This window comes from Pyrus communis, chromosome 7 (genome assembly GCF_041283825.1).
Source record: "Pyrus communis isolate YQ-2024b chromosome 7, ASM4128382v1, whole genome shotgun sequence".
Taxonomy (NCBI): Eukaryota; Viridiplantae; Streptophyta; class Magnoliopsida; order Rosales; family Rosaceae; genus Pyrus; species Pyrus communis.
This window is the reverse complement of record NC_142571.1, coordinates 261,039-285,281: the sequence shown is the minus strand read 5'-3', so window position 1 is coordinate 285,281 and position 24,243 is coordinate 261,039. Positions and strand designations below refer to the sequence as shown.

Below are 24,243 nucleotides of genomic sequence, written 5' to 3'. Positions count from 1 at the left end.
TTAGTTTCACTTCACCTTTGAAATTACTTTTGTCTCACTTTAGTTTATAATTCTGCTATTTTCGTCTCTTTTAGTCTCAATTCATCCTCATTTTCATCATTCTATTAAATAAATGTTAAATTAAAAAGTAGTATAAACATTTTATTTTTGATAGAACTTTGTATCTCCAACTTACCTACTAAAACAATCCCAATAAGCAAACTAGAAGATAAGTACCCCACATTTGTCAATACATTCACTATAAAGCAAGGTTTTAAAAGACACTAGGTGTGACAGCCCGTCCCGAATTAATTGTACCGTATGTGTGAAATGACGATTTTGCCCCTGGTGGTTATTTGTCATTTTGGGTGATTGTTTTGTGATTTTGTTGGTTGCATCTGGACCACACACTCTGATCCTCATCATCTTTCCCCGTATCCCTCTTTGTCTCGAACACACACTCTCTCTCTCTCTCTCTCTTTCTCTCTCCTTCTCACTTGTACGGACGAGACCTAAATCCCTTGCAAACGTCACGGATCGAAGTGGAAATTAATACCTTTATGTTCGTGAGGACCATACGAGTTCAACCATACCAATTTCAGGTAAGAAATCCTTCGATTTCACGTCGAACCAGGAATCTCCGATTTAGGTCACTGTTCATGCACACATGAATTTTTTACTTTTAAGGAATTTGAAGCTTATAGGAAGCTTAGTAAGGTCCTTAGGAAGCTCGGGGTGGTTCGTTGAGTGGAATTGGACGTTGGGAAAGCTAGTTCTAAAGTTGGCCGGTTTTTCTTGAATTTTTCCGGCAAGATCCTGTGATCTTTGAGGTTTCAAACAGGTATAACGTTGTTCTACTCATCTCCAACTTTCCATTGGTGCAAATTTCATAGAAATTGGTGAAGAAACGAGTGAGAACGAAGGGTTTGAAGTTTTTCCAGGTTTCCAGTGACCGACGACTTGCGCGGAGAAGATGACGGAATATTCCGTCAGTTTGGATGGAATATTTTGACACAGTCAGTCAAATTTAACGAAATCCGTTAGGGTTTAACGGAATATTCTTGACGGCGTTAACTAACGCCGTCAGTGTGCTTGGCACATGGCCATGCGTGGGGGCGTGTAGGGTCGTGCCCTCAACGGCACGTGGAGCCTCGAAAAATCATTTTAAAATATGGGGATGTTCGTGAGGTTGAGTAGATCACGTTAGTGTATTCACACACCCCATTTGAGCATTGTATGAGAAGTTATTACCTAATTTTGGTTATGTGCTTAAATTGACGTTTTTATAGTTGTTTCGCATATAGGTGAGACCCATCCTGAGGACGAGCGGAATCAAGGCAAGGGGGTTACGACCCTTCCACATATCAGTGAGTGGGCTTTTGGTTTTCCGTATATACCTATATACTTGTGGTTTTTCCCAGAAAATGAAAATAAATGTTTATATGTTTTAAATGCCATGCATAGCGTTTGCCTATTTATTTATGCATTAGTAGTTGCATATATGTATGTTTAGTGCTGCGGACGCACAGGTAAGTGCCAAGTAAGTTTATGGTTTATGATTGTGAATTAGTGGTTATGTGAGATGCATAAAGAGTTCATAACCTGCACCCCCGGTGTTAGTGCTCCCACCCAGAGTAGGGCACAATCCTTCACGTGATGTTCACCTTCTGCACCACACGCTCATCTTGGATCCAAGTTAGGTGCACAGTCCTGTCGTACAGACCACTATAGGTGGTTCCGACTCGTAGGTGACCTGCAATTATTCGCCCAGTCTTAACGTGATTGTAGCACTTGAGCGTATTTATTTACACCCAGTCCTGTCGTACATACCACTTTAGGTGGTTCCGACTCGTGTGCAGGTATAGTTAGTGAGTTGGGGATTTGAGCTCTAGATTCAGCCATACAGGTCACGTTAGGTGACTCCGGCTGACATGTTACTTGCATTGATTGACATTACCTGGGTTACTTACAGTTTATGTGGAGGCATTCGACATGACATATTTCTGAACATGTTTTCGATATATGTGTATATTCTATTTTCTGGAAAACTATACAGGTTTTACGGCGAGAGGTTAGAACTTTTGTTAATGAAATGATTTTGAAAAGCTTTGTTTTTGCCCACTCACACTTTCTATTTTACGTCCCTCCAGGTTCTAGTTAGAAGCAGCTTTGATGGTTTACGAGGTCTTGACGGTGGTTCTGACAGAACATCGCAAATGTAGGATCATCTTTGGGTGTTGTGTATTTAGTATTCGTTCTTCTGGACTGCACTTAGGCTTTCTGTGCTCTGAATATTGCTTATCACACTTACACTTGCACTTGTATGTTAACTACATTGTTTTGTAGTTTGGTTTTATTTATTTGTACTTTTATTATTAATTTTGCTTCCACACTGTGCACATGGTTACGTCACTCTCACGTGACGGCCAGCACACCTTGATTCCGATCGGGGTGTGTCACTAGGCACTAGTTGGGCAGTGAATTAGGGCCTAGCACCTAAGTGGCTAAGCGAGGACCTAGGTGAACTGAGAGGATTTAAATAAACTTATTATATATCGTATAAATAAGTGTCTATTCATACTTAAAAAATACATAATTGTATTGAAATACATAAATTAAAAAATAAAGTGACATATAGATTAGATGGTATAACATATTGAAAACATGGGAAAACAAAATATAATGAGTGTTCGTCAAAGTATTAAATAAGTCTCTTACAATTTATTAAAAAAATAAATGCACAAATGAAAGTTATCTATTTTCTATCTAAGTGAGAGTAGCGTTCAAAGTGGGGGTTTAGGCGGGCTAGATAGGCACCTAAGCATGTCTAAGCACACTTTCTTAATCTTCAAACGCTTAGAAATTAATTAAGACGGTGGCCAACCACCTAGTGCTTATGCGGGACTTAGGCAACGCTAGGTGAAAATTTTCAGAACAGTGCTATAAAGTTGTGTTCCTGATAAATGTGGTGAAAGAGATTCTAGAATCTGCAAACAAGCTTTTGAATACTGTACACTATGTTTTGAAGATACAAAGAAAGGATATAACATGGTTCACAACATCAATAAAGATTGTCAAATCTCACTCCATTGAGAAGCCTTTTAGACCATATCCAAAGAAAATGTTAAATATGCCAAATACGATTAAAAGACATTCAAGTGTTTTCCAATGGACATGCCATATATGATGTGGCATGTGAGTCATTTAACTCCTTACTTTTTAGTTTTTTTTTTTTTTTATTTATTTTTTTTTACAGCAAACAAAGGAGTCAAATATATTTAATTTAATTTTTTTAATTATTTTTAATAGTTAATGTAACTCTAGGCCCAATAAAATAATAAAATAAATATTTGACATATTTATTGGAAAAGAAGAAGATTTAACATTTGTATTCAATTTGCCACATTAGCATCAAATAAAATTTTGATATACTATATTTGATATATCATTTGGAGATACTCTTAGATTCATTGAAAAACCCCTTCAAATCTCGCAACATCAATCAAGGGCTTTTGGCTACCCCTAAAAGTCATAACACTTACTATTTTTAGATAAACTAACTTAGACATCAAAAATTCATTGGCCTCACCTTCTTTCTCGTGAGGCTTAGACCATGAATCAAAGATGTTAATTGTTTTGTAAATACATTTTTGTTAAGTTCCAAAATTACGAAAATTAGCTGCCACAATGATATTTTTTAAAAATAAAAAAAAATCGAAATTAATTTATTCTCCACATATTTAGCGTAAATGTATTGTATAAAAATTTTTAAAAAAAATTGAGCGAATAATTAGCTAAATTAACAAAAAGTACAACTGGAGAAAGAATCATGTTGACCAAAAATGTTACGGAAATAAAAAATAAAAAAAATGCTAAAAAGAAAAAAAGAGAAGAAACTCGCAGTGGCAGTGATTCCTCCTCCGAAACCGACCGCCGCTAATTTCACTCTCGCTACTCTCCGAAACCCCACTTCTCCTCCCCCAATTCTGTTTCCTGCAGAACATACGAGGAACACTCTTGAATCTTCCACGACGACGACCTTTTGCTGCGGCATCTTGCGGTGTCGTTTGGTGCTGTTCGGACCTCAAGGTCTCTGGGAGCGTATTTGGAATCGCTGCCAGGTTCAGCGCTTGAGATTGTTGGGTTCTGGTTTTGATTGAGGATTTATCAACTGCCCATGGACTACGAGCCCTACGATAGCAGCGGTGAGCTTACCTTTCAAAGATTGATTCTTCCCAGTAACTAGGGTATATGAAGTGACTTCTCTGCTTAATTTGGGTTTTAGGTTACGTTCTTCTCTTAATTCTCATAAAAAAAAAAAAATCTGTGTATGGCACTCGGAACTGTAATTGGGGGTTTTGGGGATTGTTGCAGTGAAGGAATTAGGGTTTCCCCGACGTAATTATGGTGTTTAGCAACCTAAATTTACTTTCTTGGCCACTTTAGATTTTTTTTGCCTGAAGAGCATGAAGTTTCTTTGGTGTAATTTACTTCGTTACTATATACATTCATATACATTAATGAGCCCTTCTTGGTTTTTAAAACGTGGGTTCTTTTGGGATTGATGATTTATATGTCATTAGGTTACTGAAGGAGGATTTGAAATTGATTTTTTTTATGATTCAGACCATTCATTAGTTGACACACAGCGAGGTTTTGATTTTTTCAGAGAAGTTCATACTAGAATGTGAAAGAACGAAGAAGTGTTAGGATTTTGGTTCGTCAAATATGTCCTAATTGGTGTAGGATTGTTTTAGGAAAATTAGAGGTATACCGATTCTTGTCCCGGAGGGATTAGGAAAGAATTCAGTTTTCCTTATTCAATTTAGGTTTGGATTTGGATAAGTGTAATTTCCTAGTCCACTTAGAAATAGGAATTCAATCAGCCTTGGGACATGTAGCCTACCCTCTGCCTATAAATAGGGTGCGGCAAGGCTTATTCTTCTAAGGAGAAAAACTGTGACAGCCAAGACAAGAGAGAGATTAGTTCTAGGGTTTGCAAAAGTTCTATAATCTCTATTATTAATCAAAGGAGCGGTAGAGAAATCACAACTGGACGTAGGCAAAAGTTCTGCTGAACCAGTATAATTCTTGTGTGTCTCTAAGTTTTCTAATATTTGCTAGTTTAGTCTTCTTGTGTGTCTCTAAGTTTTCTAATATTTGCTAGTTTAGTCTATTGCCATTGGTTACATCAAAGAACAAGGTCTAGTGTGCGGGTTTATTCAACAAGAAGTAGTAATTAAATACAAATGATTGATCACTTGAGAGTTAACATCAATAAAGCTCTAGACTGTCTGTTGTTTCTTTGCAAATACCGCTGCTGACCATATTCCAGAGTTTGAGGGAAAAAAAGGAATCTTTTTGGATTTTGAGACATTGGTTTTTCCAAGTTCTTTTGAATGCATAAGAAATTTTTTAATAAGAAAGACAAATCATCCTTTTAAGCATGTACATGCTGGCAGAAAAGAGCCGTTGATTCCTCAAGGAGAGCACCTATACTGTGTATCGGGGTTATTATTCTGTGCACCTTTTGAACTTCTTTCAAGTGTCGTTAGGCACTAGTGTATATGCTTGAAGTCCGATACATATTTAGTTTCAGTTATTAAACAAAGTCTGTCATGGTAAGCATATTCCATGCCATACCTAAGTTACAATAACTTGTGAAAAAACCTTCTTTGTGATGTATTACACTTTCTTTTCTCTTTCATCGGTATCTGTTTACAATTTACTCACATTTCTTTTCCCATTTATTAACAACATGCTTCCTGTATCATACAGTACATTATGTATTCGCATATACTAGCAGTTTAACTGGTTCAATATAAATATGACTTGAGAGGTTCTGGTGTTTCTTTATTTGTCTTGGTAAACTTTTTTTTTTGGGGGGGGGGGGGGGGGGGTGGGGGAATGAACCCCAAAACCAACTACAATAAGTTATCCATACAAATCAATGGGTACTGCAAGCCCCTAAACCATCATCAAATAAACTAGATCCAATCCAGCAAGGCAAAATAATAAACGCCTAAACCCAAATTAGAACTCCATTAGCTAGATGGTCTGCCACAGTCCTTCTCCTGGTAGACGTGGCGACTTCACAATTATTGATCCATCTCAGTAAAAACAGCGGCTAGTAACCAATGCAGAAAGAGGGTGAAAACTTGCAAGCTCATACATCTGGATAAGCTGAACAGCAATGGCGGAGTCCATCTCAATTATAAGATCGCATATACCTCTATCAGCAAGAAGTTTGAGGCCAAAAAATAAACCCCATATCTCTACTTCTAAAATTTTCCGCCTGCCCAAATTAACAGCAAACCCACCCATCAAGTCACCATGAGAGTCTCTTATAACAACTCCCGCCCCAATCTGACTAGACATGGTCCTCTGAGAACCATCAACATTAAGTTTAAACTTACCAGTCACAGGAGGCTCCCAAGCAAGTTAAACCTGAAACTTTCAAGCTTTCTCAGAATTAAAATTAGAAGCCATAGGCCATTCAGGAACAGCAGGGGAGATGACCTTCTTGGGGACCGGATGTTTGTTTATTTTAAGTTCTACTTGATAGGAGAAATGTAGTTTAATGTATCTCAAGGATCTAATTAGTCTGGAAGTTGTACTCTAAAGATGAGTTTATTGAATGTGTTGTTCATTTTACAAATAAAACTCTTGGTGCAGCTAATCAGCCGTTTGAACTTGAAGTGTAGAAGGGAACCTCCGGTTTAGTTGCAGACACTTTTTTTTTTTTATTTTTTTTATGAAATTGGCAACTTCAGCTTTTTCCAGTTGAAATTGCCGTCTTATTTAGTTCTTGGGTTTGCACCTATACTAGAAGTTAGAGATTTGAGAATTTTTATTGCAATTTCACTTTTTCCTATACATTTTCACTCAAGGACCTATCAATTAGAAGCTTATACAACTGTGTCCATGCACTGAATCTAAAATCAGATGATTGCATCCCTCTTTGCTTGTCATGCATAGACAACCCGCAAGATATTCTCTTTCTAATCTAGTGTTCCATATTTCTGTGAATTCTGGCCATACAGCGTGTGTCATTTCATTTTCATTATTGATTATTGTTGCATCCATTCTGAACCTCAAAAAACAATTGCAGGAACTGATGACGATCTTCCTCCATCACACCAGCAGCATAGAGTTCCCAGAGGGGGCCGCGTTACAGGGAATGGAAGATCTGGTGGGGGTTCTGTCCCATATCCTAGGATGTATGGTGAAACTGACATGGAAGCACAAATTCACCAGCTTGAACGAGAAGCATACAGTTCAGTTCTGAGAGCCTTTAAAGCTCAAGCTGATGCCATTACTTGGGTACTTTTGTGATCTATTTTTTCATGGATCTAATATCTTTAATTTGTTTGATCAGGTTTAGTGACTGCTACATGAAATGTATTTTCTTCAGGAAAAGGAAGCTCTGTTGACAAACCTTAGAAAGGAGTTGAGGTTATCGAATGAGGAGCACAAAGAACTTGTAGGACGGGTTAATGCAGCAGATGATATCATAGAGAGGATAAGGTCTGATAGATTGAAGAATCAAGATACAGGCTTTTCGTTTAGTTGAGAAATGAGACCTATTCATTAGAATTTTTAAAAATTTTTTTTTTTTAATTTTTTAAAATTTTACTTTTTTAATTTTTTTTGTGTCTTTTAATGGGTACTGTGTTGGGCGATGCCAACAGGGACTGGAGACAGGCTGGCGGGGTTCAACCAGGCATGCTGAGTACTGTTCAAGCAGTGCATGATCCAATACCTAGTCCTACTGTCTCTGTATCACGCAAGAAACAGAAGATGGCGCAGTCAGTACATACACAGTCCTTTACTGGGCCAACACCATCATTTCATCCACCAGCAGTTACCACATCCCACCAGCCATCTTCGTCCACTGTAAAACGAGGATCTGTCCCAGCCCCAGCCTCAGGAGCTAAGGGCAAGAAGCATAAACCTGTGAGTTGAATATTGAGTAAAACAAAAAACAAGTCTGCAGGTTATTTGTTCACTTATTTATTAGTTTTCCTTCGGTCACATTCTGTTAACAGGGTCAAATTTTGCCTGGTGCTTCTTCAATGAAGCAGTTCCCTTCCTCAGGTCCAACAGGAAGGGGTCAAATTTCGAATAGAGTTTCGACTGGTGCCGTTGTAAGTGAACCTGCTGAAGGAAAGACAAATGATACCTTGATTGGGAGGAAAGTAAGGACTAGGTGGCCCGATGACAACACTTTTTATGAAGCTGTTATAAAAGACTACAATCAAGCAGAGGTATCTTTTACCTGTAGATGTGTTACAGGAGTTTGTAGTAATGTAAAGTCATGTACCTGACATTTGTTCTTTTTTTCATTTCTGAATTTTAGGGACGGCACCATCTAGTCTATGATATGAATTCGGCAAATGAAACATGGGAATGGGTTAATCTATCAGAGGTATGCTTGATGCATTGAAGTTATATTGGCAGCATGTCGTTTTCATTTACATTGTGTTCTGAAAATTATGCATTGTAAAGCTATAAATACCAGAAGCTTATTTGAGTGGTAAGAAGTAAGATGCTATGGTAGACGCTGAATTGTCAACTGTTGAATATAAGTGACCACTTGAAGTTTGTTTCTTCCTGAAAAATTTTAAAAATGTAATAATGTTATAATACTGTACTTAGTGCTTAATGTTCTCTGTGTATGTAGTATGTACTTCAAACATTCTGACAAGACTTCCTACAAATTTTCTTTAATGAATATTTGTTGCTTCTTGCTTTCTACTCTTTGTTAACCAATGTTTTCTGAATTGTCCAATTTGTCCAATAGGGTGCTGTTAGCTGATTAATCATAACATCCTCCCAGTAATATTTGCCTTTTGCACCTACTAAGTAGCTTCTGTTCATTCCGTTGCCACCATTACTTGATTCAAAAAGTTTGTTATCTTTTTGGCGTACAAAATGTGAAGTATAAAAGGTATCTGACAAGGGACAGTGATGTGAACATATAGGACAAACAGAGAGGACAAACAATTAGGAGGTTAGGGTTTCAAGGGCCTTTATATAATTAGGTGGTCCAAACTCAATAAGTAAACCCTTGCAATATTATAGAAACAGCTTAATAGTTAAGAAATCACAATTAGGTTGGGAGTGATTCTGGGGAGGAGGTGCTTCTCCCCGGAAGTGATTCTGGCCCTTAGTCCCTGAATGATCACTTAACCAAACAAGCTCCACATAGTGATAGTATTAACATCCCAGCATTAAAAGAGATTATGAAATTAGAAACGGGCATAACTAAGCACCTTATCCATCACACACATATTGGAATCCTTATCAGGTATGTTTTGAATATTTTAACGCTCATAATGACTATGAAAAAAGAAAAGAAAAAAAGAAAAAGCCTGACAACTTAATCAACTGAATACTAACACTATGTTTGGTTCACACTTAATGGGGAGAATGAACAGGATTACAGGAAGGAAACGGAAATTCATTTGGTTTTCATGTCCTGTTTATGAATGATGACCAAGTGGATTTTTCTCACTCAATAATGATATATTAATTTCAGATGTTTTACATAATTTCTTATGTTGGCTTATTGCTTCTTGTGCAGATATCTCCGGAGGATATTCAGTGGGTAGGTGAAGATCCTGGAATCTCTCATCGTGGGGGTTATAGTGGATCTGGTCATGGAATGAATAGATTTGTAGGCCGTGACAATGTTCCAGTTCCTGGAAGAGGTAGAGGGATCCCAAAGGCTCAAACAAGAAAAGATTTTCCGCCTTCACAAAATGGCATTGGAAAGAAGGCTCCAGACAATATCCAGTTACTTCACACAGATACTTTAATTAAGGAGGTCAGTAAAAGCTAGTTAATCCATATATAGTCAATAAATTTACTTTTATTCGATTGATGCATACTAAACTTTGTTAAATTTGAACAGGTAGAAAGGGTCTTTGGTGAAAACCATCCAGACTCTGTTGAAATTGAGAAAGCAAAGAAACTGTTGAAAGTAAGAAGGGCAACCTTAGAATTTTTTTTATTCCTTTTGTTGCATTTTTAAGTTTCATTACAAGTTTTTTGTTCTTATTTGCAAAACTGATCTATTGATTTTGAGCAGGATCATGAACAAGCACTTATTGATGCAATTGCAAAGCTTGCTGACATTTCTGACGGTGAATGCGGTAATCATTGCTTTATCTTGTTTTGTTGTTCAAAGCTTACCTTGTTGTATGTAAGCTTGTAACTGGTTAGTGTCCACCAAGTCTACTTGCACAATTTCATATGAGCGCCCCCCGCCCCCACCACCCCACCCCCCCCCCCCCCCCCCCCCCCCCAAAAAAAATTCCTCGTCATTTTATAGAAAGTTGCATCAAACACAGAAGTGAGAACTTAATTTGGCATTTCATTTTTCTTGAAGAATTTATGTTTATGAATAATCTGGCACTTCATATGTAATTTTCTGGAAATAGAATATACATATCTCAAATGCTATGGATGAGAACAAATACTTTGGTGTGTATCATCTGTTCGGTGCTCAATTATTTTAGTTTTATTTCCTCTCTTGATGCCTCGTGTAGGACCTTTGCCTTTAAACAGCTGATGGTCACGGACACAGTTCTTGCACGGGCAACCGATGGAATTGAGAATGATAGATGGCTGGTTTAAAATCTGCAGCAGTCAAAAAGCGCATAAAAGGCTGGAAGCAGGGGGGGTAACGATGAGATAGGAGACTAGGCTGTGGAAGTGAAACAGATCTGGGTTGTAAGTGACGGCCGCCTTTTTGTACAATGATATAACTCCACACCCCAACCCAGCATGTGTAAAACACTGGGGCTTGGGTCTTTCCAGGATAGGCTTTACTGTAGAATGAGAGCTACTGCAGTCGGGCAATTATTTGGTTATAAAGAGTGGGCAGGCAAAGTCAACCTAGGAAAGCTCTGATGCCTTTTGTAACATTGTTTGATAGTGATTAGCGTGCTGCCTTGTGTAAATTATTTTTTACTGCCCTTCAGCTGTTGCATACATGTGATGTGTGAACGTATACTCTCGAACATGTACTCTCTCTTTCTCTTGGCCTAGTGTCATTTCTCTTTTCGATATTGGAAGAGGTTTCAAAGTTCAAATCTCTCATGCTGTCCTCGGAGATACAAGTGTCTTAAACTCCAGTCAGAAGTGCATCAATGCAAAGTTAGGGCATGTTTACTTGGCACAAATGAGAAGGGATGGATACGCGATGAAAAATTTCACCTTGGTTATCTCATACCTTTATTTTTCGGATGTGCGAGCATGCTGAGGTTCATTGGTTACAATATCGGAAAAAGTTGTTCTGAAGACAGAAGAATTATTGTGGTTGTCGCGATTCAACAGAGCAACAAAATCAAATCTTACGGGGGAAATTTCTAAAAACAAAAGAGTCACTGTGGTCGTCACGATCCAACAGAGCAACAAAATCAAATCTTATGGGGGAAAGAAGTTCTAAAGACAAGAATATTGTGGTCGTTGCGATCCAAATTTGCCAAATACAAAATAAAAAATATGCCGACCTTTAAAGGAAATTGTTAGGAGTTTGTATCTCAAGTAGTTAAGAACATTTACTTCTGCACTGCACCGATAAGGGGAACCGTGAAAGGGGTCTGGGTTATCCAACTTAACCCTATGTTTTCTGGAAGCAAAATTTTGTCTTCATTTTCTCTGCTAAGAGTGCTTTAGCTTGGTTGCTTTGCTCGTCACTCGTTCGTTATTTTGTTGTTGAGCAATCACCTCCTCCCCTCATGCGTTTCGGCTTTTACATTTCTCGAACTTGACTTAATGGCTAGAATCAAAGAAACTAAAAGTCTATGTGAGTTGTGAGCAACCATATTTTCATGCGCTCATTACTCGGGTGATTGTGTGTGCAGGACTGTAACCAACTTATACTTGAGCTTGATCAAGCTTCCAAAACTGACTCAGATGTTCAATTATCGGATGAAATTGTCTTGTCACTAAGAAGGTAAATCGCAGCTGCAGGAAAACCCTATCTCTTAAAAAGCATTCTCACACTCCTAGCTTTAGGTACTGTGAAGTATTATAATAATTTTAGGTACTGTGAGCTATCGCCTTATGCTTCGAGGCTATTGCCTAGGCCAGGCTATCCATGAAACGCCTTGACTTCGCCTTCATCTTTTAAAACATTCCAAAACATATATGGTATACATATATAAATAAGGACCTTCCACTGAGACAGTTTTACTCATTGTGAAAATGGTGCAAATTAATAATGATAGCTAATTTTTTGCAAAACTTGAGGAGCCGGAAACAGATACAAAACTTACATATCATTCATGTTGCTCTTCTTCCTGCAGGTTATATATCTCAGGTCTCAAAAAGGAAAACAAGCCAATGCAAACTGCAAAATAAATAGGACACTTAGGCCTCGTTTGGCATGCCATATAAAGGATCGGATAGTATAAGTAATACGGCAGAAGGCGTTTGGTGCTCATAGGTACCAATTAAGCACGGATAAATTAAATAGGTCCCACCATTTTAATACCCCTCACACCTGCTAAGTTATACTCTCCAAAACCCCCGTATAATTTAGTTGGGTCACAAATTCAATCTCTCTGCTCGCATCGCGAAACCTCATCCAAGTATTCCTTCTCTTTTCACCGTCCTCACCTTTGATCAACATCATACAAACAGAAAATCCGAGGTGGATATTAAACCCAGGCCATGCCGTCCCTATTTAGACATACATGGTGGCGGATAGAACTAGAACTGGAGAGCTGTGCCGCTCCAGAGCCATCTTCGCCACCTGAATCAACTCATTCTGAGAACCCGCATCATCGCTGCCCATGACCCATTGCTTCTCTATAATTGCTCTCATCATCATCTTGTACGCGAGTCTGCCACTGCTATTGTATCTTGAAATGAGATCCCATGGTTGCGAACTGTTGCCACCTTGAACCACTGCACAAACTCAAACCCAGAAAGCACAAAATTCATTGCGTCACCCCCACATCATACTAGATCCGATTGCTTCCTATCTTTTTATTTATTTATTATTATTATTATTTTCAAATTCAGGCCAAACATTGTATAAATAATACGATCATTAGTCTGATATTGCACCGAACGCCCGACTAATTTAGTCAGTACTATCCAGTGGCTATTTATCCTATCCTATTGAAATAAATAGTCAATACAGTCCGAACTTCCAAACGAGGCATTATCTTGTTATTTCAATTTACCAAACATTTGGTCCACCTTGAAAAGAATACTTCGATATATATATTTTTTAAGTGTTATAATATTACATATGGATGGATGGTCTACATAAATAGTTCGTTACTATTTATCTGAAGAAAAATTAGATGAATTACTATTTATATGAAGAAAAACAAATGAGTTACTATTTATGCACAATAATTTCACTATTTACTTGAAGAAAGTTTGTAAAACAAATAGTGTTATTACAGTAATCTTTTGCCTATAAAATGAGAGCATACAGAGTAAGGAAGAAGAGAGAAAAGAAGAAAGAGAAGAGAGAAAAACATACGGAGGAAAGGAGAGAAAAGAAGAAAGATATGAGAGAAAAACATACGAAGGAAAGGAAGAGAGAAAAGAAAGAAGAGGTATGAAGGAGGAAAAAAAAAAGAAAAAAGAAAAAAAGGGTATGAAGGAGAAAATACCAGTGAGCTAGGCTAAAGAAAATAGTGAGACTTATTTTATATTTCTATTATTTCAAATAATGAAAGAAAGTACTGCTGCTGCCCGAAGGACGTAAACAGTTGCCAAACCTCGTAAATATATTGTGTCTCGTTTATTTTATATTCCACTACACCTACCATTGATTTTACAACATTAATATATGCCCAAAAATTTGACATTATTGACATATTTTTATTTATTTCAGAATATTAAAAAAAAAAAAACATTTCACCATCCTTATAGTCTAAGGCGTTGATAATTTCAAACTCCATCTCTCCCGTTGGTGGGTATTTAATTCAATAAATACGTGAATTCAATAGCGTGTATGTTGTACGATGTGATTGTCTAATATAGTATGACTATGTTACCTGCTATGTATATATACATGCATATACGAAGTATTGGACACTAAGCAACCTTGTATTTCTGTTTTTGGTCAACAATGGGGGTCTCTTCTCTGTATCCTAGTTCATGTCACCAGAGTCTTAGTTTTAGAGCAAAAAAATACAGTAAGACTAGGATCATTAGAGGCAACAGTGTAATAAGATGTAAAACTAGTAGATTAGATCAAACTTCGAACGGAGAGATGGGTGGCAAAGGGAAGCTTAAAATTTTGATCGCCGGTGGGGGCATTGGGGGGCTAGTTTTGGCATTGGCAGCGAAACATCGAGGGTTCCAAGTGCAGGTGTTTGAGAAAGACTCGAGTTCAGTGAGAGGGGAGGGGAAAGGACGTGGACCAATTCAACTTGTGAGTAGTGCATTGGCAGTGCTGGAAGCCATTGACGAGGACGTCGTGAAACAAATCATGGAAGCAGGTTGTGAAACTGGCAACAGAATCAATGGCTATGCTGACGGAGTCTCAGGCGAATGGTACAAGCCTCCAATTTTTTTTCCACTTTTTTTTTTTTTTTTTGAAAAACGATATTTTTACACTAAGATTATTGTCAAACCTTGAAATAAAACTCAAATTTTAGATTTTAAACCTACCTCAACTTGCTTCAACTATTGGGCCAACTATGAGTTTTAACCTAAAACTCATTTTTCTGGCAAATATAGCCTAGAATTCTTACCGAGTTAGTGGGTTGACCCACCAAATATGTGTATTTTTTTAGTTTTATATTTATAAATTTATTGAATTCAACGGTTAAGACCTAATATGATCAAATATAACAATAAAGAAAAATATCTAATGATCTAAATTTAAATCTAAAATATTTAAAAAATATTCATTTATTTCATATTTTTTCATAGTGTTCCACGAGTTTCATGGTGTCGGTTTAGTAATTTTTTAATATTTATCGGTATCTAAACATTTGAGGTTAAAATGTTCATAAAATTAAATTTAGATAGTCTATATAATTTTTTTTTTAAAGTTACTTTAAGAATCCTAAATTCATTATTTAATAATCTCGAATTAAAAATTTAACCCAGAAGGGTTGGAGCAAAAAATTTTAGGTTTTAACCATTGAAATTCGCCTTTGGTGAGAATCAAATTTAAGACCTCTCACTCACAAGTGGCATCTAGTGGTATTTATTTCTGACTTTTGAGTTGGAGGGCTTTAGGTTTAATTCTCACCAAAGACGAATTTCACCGTAGTAAGTGGCATCTAGTGGTATTTAATTCTCACCAAAGGCGAACTTTTGAGTTGGAGGGTTTTAGATTTGATTCTCACCGTAGTAAGTGGCATCTAGTGGTATTTATTTCTGACTTTTGAGTTGAAGGGTTTTAGGTTTGTTGCTCTTACACAAGTACTCGACCGCAAAAGCGTCAGCGCGCGGTTACAAAAACCAATACCCCTTTTACTTATATACCTTGAAAATCGACAAACAAGTAGAGAATTGGGATTGGAGGTCTTCATCACTATGCCCATGACTCCTTAAATCCGAGCTCTCATGCCATATTAGACAATCACTGGACCCCAAAAGCTTGAATGGCTAAAAACAGGCCAATATTGTTGAAGTATAGAAACTCAACACCACCGAATCAGACTCTTTTATGAATCAATTATACTGTATACGGGCAGCTTCTGGATGTTGTATAAGAGGATATATCGTTGCTAATTTCTCCATTTAGTGAGTTTAAATTGAGAAAGACTTAATTGATTTCTTAGTTCATGTTTGTATTTGATCTTTGGTTTTTTACTTTTCGCTTCAGGTTTACCAAGTTTGATCTGTCATCGAGTGCTGTAAGTAGGGGGCTTCCTATCACTCAAGTAATATGCAGGATGGAGCTTCTGGATATCTTAGTCAATGCAGTTGGATCTGACATTCTGAGAAACAAATCGAAAGTGGTGGACTTCTTTCAAGACCCTAAAAAGGTTGAGTGGCATTCGATTCACCTAATCCTAACATATTGGTGCATTGGTCTTTGCTGCCTTAATGCTTTTGCTGGGAGTCTCATAATGTTTTATATATTTCACTTCCTAAATAAAGGTTTTTTCCACATTTTCCCCGGATCAACTTCCAGATCATAATTCATTAGATACTTCTTATGATTAGTAACTTTTCAGAATTCTGTACAAGTTCCTCAACCTCTTCCCGTATGTATTATTAACAATTAGGTTACAGTGATCCTTGAAGATGGACAACGATATGATGGTGACGTTTTAGTAGGAGCCGATGGAATCTGGTCAAAGGTAAGTTGTCTCTTCTTCGAACCATATGTCTCCAACATATCCTCTTTTCAACTTCATACATTTTGGGTTCTTCTTCACTAGGTGCGCTCGAAATTGTTTGGCACACGGGAAGCAAAATACTCAAATTACACCTGCTACAGTGGACTCACTAAAGTTGTCCCATCATATGTTAATAGTGTTGGGTATGCATATGCTTTCATATTTACATGCTGAATGTTTGAACATCGACAAGTCAAGGCGTAAAATCCTAAATAAAGTTAGTAGATCAAATATTTTCATTTGCAATCAACATGTTCTTGGTTTGAAGGTATCGGATCTTCTTGGGAACGAACCAGTACTTTGGTGCAGTAGAAGTTGGGCATGGGAATATGCAATGGTTGGCCTTCCATAAGCAGCCACTAATGAGCACTGATCCTCCTGAAGGTTCTCTCTCTCTCTCTCTCTCTCTCTCACTTGTGGTAATGCCTAACCATTTACCAGTTATCTGAATCTTATAAGCTGCAGGTAAAAAGAAGAGGCTCCTGGAGGTATTTGGAAAATGGTGTCAGGAAGTGGTCGCTCTAATTCAAGAAACACCTGAGTCCATGATTTTACGAAGAGATATCTACGATAGAGACATGATATATTCCTGGGGAACCGGGCGTGTTGCTCTGCTAGGTGATGCTGCTCATCCATTGCAGCCAAATCTTGGAATAGGGGGATGCATGGCAATTGAGGTATCGGGTCTTAGAAATAGATTTTATCTTTCACATATCAGAAAATTGGACGGAATACCCTCTTTTGAGCTCCCATGGACTCATTACTTCAACGATTTTATGTGCAGGACAGTTACCAGCTTATAGATGAGCTTGATCAAGTTTCCAGTACTGGCTCCAATGCTCAGAGGACAGATGCAATTGTCTTGGCCCTGAGAAGGTACGGTTAGGGTTAAATCTCTTGATCCAAGATTTAGGCTTAAATCTTGAAGCACTGTAACTTATTAGAATACGAACAAGCTTCTGTATACTTTCTCTAACCCGACATACTAACTTTGGCTTCATTCTGGATTCATGGTGATTAGATATGCAACAAAAAGAATGAGGCGTGTTGGTATAGTGCATGCAGCCACCCGAATGGCACCGGAAATGCTTGCTATGTACCAACCTTGCATAGAGTTCAAAATCGGTCCCCTGGCTGTAAGTTTTCTGTACCAAGTTTCCCACTTAAACCTTTTATAAGGCTTGTCCTAATTTTCTATTTTTAAGAAGAAAATAATGTACTTGCGGTTGCAGCATCTATCAACTCTGAAGATAATGCACCCTGCATTTCCGATGGCTCGTGCATTTCTGCAATTTTGTATGCCAGAATTTATGAGTTGGATAATAACGGGGCATGGGTAAGGGAACATAAACACAATAGAAACCTGTTTCGATTCCTTTTCGCATTTCAATTCTATGAGCATCCTTCATCCAGTCATCCTCATTTTGATCTATGCGCACTTCTTCTCACAGGTTATCTCTCAAAGGGAGAGAAAAGGATCCATCATACAAACAGCAGAATGAATCACAAACTTCAATGACTTCGTGAGAAAGACGTCATCAACAATATGTTAAATTCTCTAACAGAAGCAAGAAACTATCACTGATCAAGAACAGAGTCGTTCTACTTGATGCCATGCACGATTATTCTGGGGTTGATTCTAAATAAGTGCTTTTTGTACATTACATTGCATATGCTTGTAACAGATATTTTGACACAAAATAATAAATCCTTCAAGCATACACTAGAAATATATCGACCAAAACAAAAACCCTAGGGACTACTGATTAGGGAATACTATCTGCCTACTGCTAATTTCTAGTTTCCCTATCCCTCACTAGAATATAAATGAATAAAGTTACACCTTCATTTCCTTGGCCATGCATGAAGCATTGAAGCTAGACGACTAATTTACCTCCTAGACCGTTTTTTAGGGCGCCTAGAAGCCTCTTGCTTTCCTCCACTTTCCCGTGCCCGCTTTGGTGAAGCTACTGCATTTGCGGCCTCAGCAGCCGCCTTCTTGGGCGGCCTGCCTACGCTTCGCCTGGATGGACTGCTGCTTTCTTCCTTGGCTTGTTTCTTCTTATTGCCACTTTGCCTTAACACCCTTTCTTTAACTTTGTCAGCCTTACCAATACCTCCCCTCCTCTTCTGCTCTCCACCTGATCTAGAACTAGTGCCCGTGCCAGTACCACCCCTCTTCAATGTGTCCGCAGGTGAATTCCGCTTTATTCTCTTTAAGAAATCAGCAGCTGCACTTCGCTTTTTGTCTGACCCCGCTGCCTCCATTTTCCCATTCTTATCCGCTTTGGGAGTTTCCGCTTTCAAACTTGCCGGGCTCGCACTTTGTTTCTTCTTGGAAGCACTGGTATTGTTCTCGTGATGAGCAATACTAGTACTCGTTCTTCTTGAGCCTCTGGTTCCAGTGATCACAGGGTTGTCTTTTGCTTTAGCAGCAGCAGCACTCTTTAATACTACTGAACCGCCATGCTTTTGAGCTGCTGCATGATTATCTGAAGAGGCCTTGCTATTCTTAATGGACGACTTAAGATCAAAAGCTGCTGCTTTCTTGTTGTCGTCACCTTTGAGAGTTTGACCAAAGCTAGGAGCAGCAGCGGAAGGCTTTGACGAAATGGAGCTTCGTTTGCGGCAGACGATGATGGGGGCAGTAGACTTTTGCTTGGAAAGCAAGGAATCTGATATTTCAAGCTGATCAGGGCGTTTGGGTTGTTGACTTGTGGCGGGTGCAGGAACTACCGAATCTGATGGTTCGGGTGCAGGGTCGTGGTTGGGCCGAGTGATGAGATTCTTCTTCTTCATTTCGTTTAAGACGAGGCGGCGGAGTTGGTGAGCGGTCTTTGAGTGGAGGGAGGATTTGGGGAAGAAAACGACGGCGTTGTTGAAGAGGAGGAGCAGGTCTCGGTAGAAGGAGAGAGAGCAAGAGGAGTATGAGTCTTTGCGGAGCTTGCTTTGGATGGTTTCCAGGTCCACATGCTGCTGGACAATGCTCTTGTACTTGTCGCTTTCCTGTACATTGATCACACATTGTGGGCCCACATTGCACTAAGAATATAAATAAATCTTTTTTTTTTGGTTAAATAAACATAAATTAAGGCAACACAGTAATTCAACCAGGCACTTGTCTCTTTTGCTTTTTTGTGCCATATTTTTTTGTTCAAATTTTCAAGGAGAAAAAAAGATCTCGACGAAAAGAGGTGAGAGTAGGATCTTCTTTCCTTCCAATCTCTTTTTTTTTCCTTTCTTCTTATTTGAAGAGTAATAATCAAATCACGTCAATATCTTATTTTGAATTTTTATAAAGAGAAAAAAATAAAAATAAAAGCATGAGAAGAAAAAATGAAAGAAGACGGAAAAAAGAGAAAAGAAAATTCTATTAAAAAAAGGTGGTACCTATGTGGGTCCATGACCCCGATGGGGGCAAAATCACCGCATTTGTTAAATTTTTTTTTTTTTTTTTTTGAATTTTATACTATACGTAATAGACTGTTTTAGTAAATAGTAATTAGAGTCTTACTTTTTAATTTAGCATGTTCTGATTTCATATTTATAAGTAAATTAAAGTAATACTCCCGCAAAATTATCAAACACATTTGCGCAGGCAGTATAATTAATCAATATTTTTGTATTATTTGAAAAATATTCTAGTTTAATCTAATTTTTCTAAGAAAATTAAATTTAAATTTTGATTTGAATGGCAACTGATGTGACAAATTTTAAATTGCCAACTACAAACAAACATGTTATAATGCTTCCTACATCATTTAGTAAATAAAATAATTTAGGAGTCCCTAGCATTATGTTTTAGGAATTACGAAATGAAACTAACTTGGCTCCTCAATGAATGAGGAGTTCCTTCTCAATTCATTACTTGGCTAATTTATTCATACTTAAAATCGAAATCGTTTATATTATACTTTGTAAAGATCATATATGCAAAAAATTAATATTAAGTCATCGAATTGTATAAAAACAGATTGATGGAGCCAATAGAAAAATTACAAAACGTCTACCTATTTGCTACAATTAATTGACTAACCGAACTTATACTTAATTAATTTTTTTATAGAGATGGTCTTCACAGTGTGATTTATAATATGAACGATTCTGATCATAAGTATGAAATTCCGTAAATTAACCACAACGTATCTTGAGGAGGAGCTCCTCCTCAATCTTAGGGAGCCATGTCTCTTTTATGAAATACACACACACACAACACACCACACTCTACACATTAACACCCAAATTAGCAAGTGATTTATAGTTTAATTGGTTAAGAGTATTCATCCTTACACTATAATGTTACCGGATGAATTTAACCATATACATTTAAGAATTTTATAAAAAGAAAAAAAATCATTTATTTTGTGAAGAGTAAATTTTTTTTTATTTTTTTTATAATTATCGTATACTAGGTTTTAATCCATAAATGTAAATAAATATGTTAACAAAAATGCAGGTAAGCAATAGTATCAGAGAGTTTTTCATGCAAAAACCTAAACCTAGACCCCCGTAGGGCTCGGAGCAGGAATTTCAGCCGCACGCGTACTTTTCTCAAACCAACAACAATAAACCATTTTTGGAAACATCATGACCGCTTGTTTCGCCCACACACAGTCCCATTATACAGTAACCATAACACCCTTGTTATGACCAAATTATATGCACAAAAGTTTAAACCAAAACTCAATTAGCTTTTGATTAAAACGGATAGTCGTTTTTTAACAGATTAATAATAATATCTCCCCTTTTTTTTTTTTTTTTTCTTTTGCTTATACCATCTTGTTTTCGTTTTTGTGCATACACGTTTGGTAGTTCTGGCAGACATGGTGTTTTTCGTCACGAAATCACGACATATTAACGTGATGTTACAAATTCATTCATCCTATCACGTCCGACTTTAAGTTTATTTCATACTTTCCTAAGTGGATTCATAAAAGTCGGTAAAATAAAAAACATAAAAAATAAAGATATTTTAAATAAGCAAAAATACCTGGGCAGAAAGCCGTCGCTCGAACAACGAGCCATGCTCGTGCGCGCGGATCAACTGCAGGACCTCAATCAACGGCTCTGATTTCACCAACGATACATCTTCGTTATTGTGCTGCTGCTGCTGCTCTGGGACCTCCATTCTGCGATGGCGTTTCCCGTTCTTTTTCTTCGTCAAGCTCACCGAACTCTGCGCCTCGCTGCTCTCCCTCAGCTCACCCGCCGAGTCGCCCCCACCTTTCCCTTGCCGGCCCCGTACCCTCCGCTTCTTAGCCACCGTTTCGGAGCTTCCTTTGTCCGAGTCCGAATCCGACTGCCCGCTCCCTGTCTTTTTGGACGGTTCATCGGAACCGGCGGAAAGCGGGCCCGGTTCAGAGAGGGCGCGATCTCCTGGACCTGGCTTGTTATCATGGTCCAGGTTTTTGGAGCAGGTCGAATTGGAGCCGTTCACCGACTGGTTCTCGTGGTCCGGTTTCGAACCGTCCGGTTTGCCTCGAACTGTTTTGTCGTTTTCTGATCTGTGCCGATTGGAGTCCTGCTGCTGCTGCTCCTCCAGATCTGGTTTGGGGTCGTCGTCTTTGAAGCTGTCTTCTCTCTCCTCCTCCAACCTCTTCACCTTCAACTGCAACGACCTGCCAAAATTAATCCAATTCAATCAAAATAACTCGCTCGGACTCAGATCTAAAAATTTACGTGAAATTTAAAATGAAAAATAAAAAGAAATACATGATGGAGACGTCGTAGCCATGGAGCTCTTGACGGAGCTGGGCGACGCGGAGTTTCCGGAGGTCGTCGAGCCAGGGAATATTAGTAGTATTATTGTTATGAGGATCGTGGTGGACGTCGTCGACGTCTGGAGGGACGTCGTCGTTTTGTTGGCGGGAGTGGAAACGACGGCGGAGGTCGAGGTACTTGAGGTTGCAGTTGGAGGCGGTGGTGAGGAGGGGAGGGAGAGAGGTCTTGGCTTGGAGTTCCATGGCGACGGTGTCCCAGTCGTGGACGCCGTGACGCTTGACGGCGCATGCTAGCAGGAGCTCCTCCCACGTGCCCCAGGAGGACGTAGAGGTCGTCGTTTGGTCACTAGTAGTAGTAATATTGTTGTCGTTGTTGTTGAAACTAGGAGTGTCAGCGGCAGCCGCAGCGCCACCTTTCATGGTGAAGATTATGGGTTTGGATTGTGGATTGGAGGCTTCTGCTTCCGTGCTTTTTATATCGTCCATATTTTATTTTGGTTTGGTTTAATTTCATTTCAATATTCCATTCTCATCCCTCCATTTTCTTCTTTCAAATATTACCACCGCACCTTCCTTCTTTATAATTATTTTGTAATGCTGGCGCTATTCAAACACCGGTTTGAATCTCTTGTACATCCTTTTTTTTTTTTTTTTTTTTTGTTAATTTTCATATTTTAATCTTCTGCAATTTATTTGATTTTAATCTTTTAACCTTGTACCCAAAAAAAAAAAAAATCTTCTGCAATTTATTTGATTTAATGGTTTTTTAATCTTTCTCAATTTCTTCGACATCGAATATTAAGAAAGGAAGGTGAAATATGTATAATTTATAGATATAAGGTTAGAGCAGGGAGTCGCTCTCGAGCACGCAACTTAAAAATAGGCGGAGGAGAAATGGATGAACAGTAATTGACCAACGTGTCCTTGTTCACACGATCTCGGATATTCTGATTCTTCTCTTGTACGTATTTCCCTTGGACTTGGATTTGGTCTTCAATTATTCACTTGGATTCTTCATCAAAACTGAGGCCTCAACCCAGCTACGGTACAGCCCACGACCTGACTAAAGCTCCAAATCTATAATTTTTTTATTTTTTTTTTGGTAAAGTTACCGACCCGAAACAAGTATCCCGAATTTCAAATCGAAATTTTTCAGGATGGTAATTTGAAGATCAATCTCAAACCAAATTTTCGGAAATCCTAAAATATTTTTGAAATTTCGGGACAAACCGGGAATCCCAAAAGAGCTTCTATGATGTAATCAAAACGTAGAGCATAGGTACAATCAAAATTTGAAATTCCAGCATATTCAAATTATGTAAACGAAACGGAGAACTTCTGAAAGTCATGCATACTGACCAATGCATAAATTGACTTAAGATCTGCTAAACTGAAGTAACAAAATGACAAAGCTACACAGACTAGAAACAATGTCACGCTTCGATCTCGACATACGTCCAGGATCGACACGTAACGTTACCAAGTACCCGTATATCTAACATACTTGCCTCCAGGATATGGACAAAACACAACTCAAGATTCTGATTGCGTAGTAATTTTTCATATACTTTATGGCTGCATCTAACCTTCTAGTTAGGCTGCCTACGTACCCTCAGATGAGATCAAGTCATTCGTAGTTCACCATTTGTTAAACTCTGAACTGTTCGTAAAACACTTCCTAGTAAAAAACATAAGAGAACCACACTACACATCAACCATAAGCCAAACGAGAGTTGTCATCATGTCATTCACACACACATGTGCTTTCCAACACCATTCCAGAATCACATCAATCAATAACACATACAATACACCAAAATGCAGGGCTATAGCAACACAGTTCCGCCGAAAGCCTACATCTCTGAAGAATGTGATTTCGAAGCACTCAACGATATCCAACAACATCGGGTTCCAGACCACTCAATGGAACCAAAATACCAAGCGAGATTCCGGACCACTTAACGGAATCACTAAGTAAAGGGATTCTGACGAAATCCAAGTAGATACAATTTTAGACTACTTAACGGAATCGCGGAGTACAATGGATATCGGACCACTCAACGAAATCCAAGGCAGGATACAATTTCGGACCACTCAACGGAATCGTGGAGCACGAGGGATTCCGAACCACTCAACGAAATCTAGACAGAGCAGGGAACCGGATCACTTAACGGAAACCTAGTGGAACCCAGTTCCAGACCACTCAA

General features: G+C 38.3%; 3 protein-coding genes across 6 annotated transcripts; 2 read left to right on the top strand and 1 right to left on the bottom strand.

Moving 5' to 3' along the window:
• The first annotated feature begins 3,808 nt into the window (after positions 1-3,808).
• On the top strand, positions 3,809-11,080 carry LOC137734098 (protein EMSY-LIKE 3). 4 transcript variants are annotated; one of them, XM_068473377.2, is made up of 10 exons: positions 3,809-4,184; positions 7,091-7,302; positions 7,394-7,506; positions 7,671-7,935; positions 8,028-8,246; positions 8,339-8,407; positions 9,566-9,808; positions 9,896-9,964; positions 10,073-10,136; positions 10,533-11,080. In XM_068473377.2, exons 1-10 carry the CDS (start codon positions 4,157-4,159, stop codon positions 10,553-10,555), a joined length of 1,305 nt encoding a protein of 434 aa, XP_068329478.1. In that variant the 5' UTR covers positions 3,809-4,156; the 3' UTR covers positions 10,556-11,080. The 4 variants fall into 4 exon arrangements, with proteins under 4 accessions (XP_068329478.1, XP_068329479.1, XP_088553366.1 ...); XM_068473378.2 differs by having other exon boundaries at positions 3,824-4,184; positions 8,064-8,246; XM_088697240.1 differs by having other exon boundaries at positions 3,881-4,226.
• Positions 11,081-13,475: 2,395 nt separating this feature from the next.
• LOC137733483 (zeaxanthin epoxidase, chloroplastic-like) lies at positions 13,476-19,316 on the top strand. The gene is made up of 10 exons (XM_088697239.1): positions 13,476-14,511; positions 15,797-15,959; positions 16,203-16,277; positions 16,359-16,459; positions 16,585-16,700; positions 16,782-16,993; positions 17,101-17,192; positions 17,338-17,452; positions 17,549-17,652; positions 17,768-19,316. Exons 1-10 carry the CDS (start codon positions 14,084-14,086, stop codon positions 17,841-17,843), a joined length of 1,482 nt encoding a protein of 493 aa, XP_088553365.1. The 5' UTR covers positions 13,476-14,083; the 3' UTR covers positions 17,844-19,316.
• LOC137735234 (DNA-binding bromodomain-containing protein) lies at positions 17,950-22,832 on the bottom strand. Its single transcript, XM_068474642.2, has 3 exons — positions 22,029-22,832; positions 21,307-21,934; positions 17,950-19,322 (listed from the first exon to the last, which is right to left on the bottom strand). Exons 1-3 carry the CDS (start codon positions 22,520-22,522, stop codon positions 18,207-18,209), a joined length of 2,238 nt encoding a protein of 745 aa, XP_068330743.2. The 5' UTR covers positions 22,523-22,832; the 3' UTR covers positions 17,950-18,206.
• Positions 22,833-24,243: the final 1,411 nt, after the last annotated feature.

Coding starts and splice junctions, on each gene's coding strand:
- LOC137735234 (XM_068474642.2), bottom strand. CDS start 22,522: ATGGACGATATAAAAAGCACGGAAGCAGAAGCCTCCAATCCACAATCC. Junction 21,935..22,028: donor GGCTACGACGTCTCCATCAT/GTATTTCTTTTT, acceptor TAATTTTGGCAG/GTCGTTGCAGTTGAAGGTGA. Junction 19,323..21,306: donor AGCGACGGCTTTCTGCCCAG/GTATTTTTGCTT, acceptor ATCAATGTACAG/GAAAGCGACAAGTACAAGAG.
- LOC137734098 (XM_068473377.2), top strand. CDS start 4,157: ATGGACTACGAGCCCTACGATAGCAGCG. Junction 8,247..8,338: donor AAGACTACAATCAAGCAGAG/GTATCTTTTACC, acceptor TCTGAATTTTAG/GGACGGCACCATCTAGTCTA. Junction 9,965..10,072: donor AAGCAAAGAAACTGTTGAAA/GTAAGAAGGGCA, acceptor GATTTTGAGCAG/GATCATGAACAAGCACTTAT.
- LOC137733483 (XM_088697239.1), top strand. CDS start 14,084: ATGGGGGTCTCTTCTCTGTATCCTAGTTCATGTCACCAGAGTCTTAGT. Junction 16,701..16,781: donor GAGCACTGATCCTCCTGAAG/GTTCTCTCTCTC, acceptor TATAAGCTGCAG/GTAAAAAGAAGAGGCTCCTG. Junction 17,193..17,337: donor ATTGTCTTGGCCCTGAGAAG/GTACGGTTAGGG, acceptor CATGGTGATTAG/ATATGCAACAAAAAGAATGA.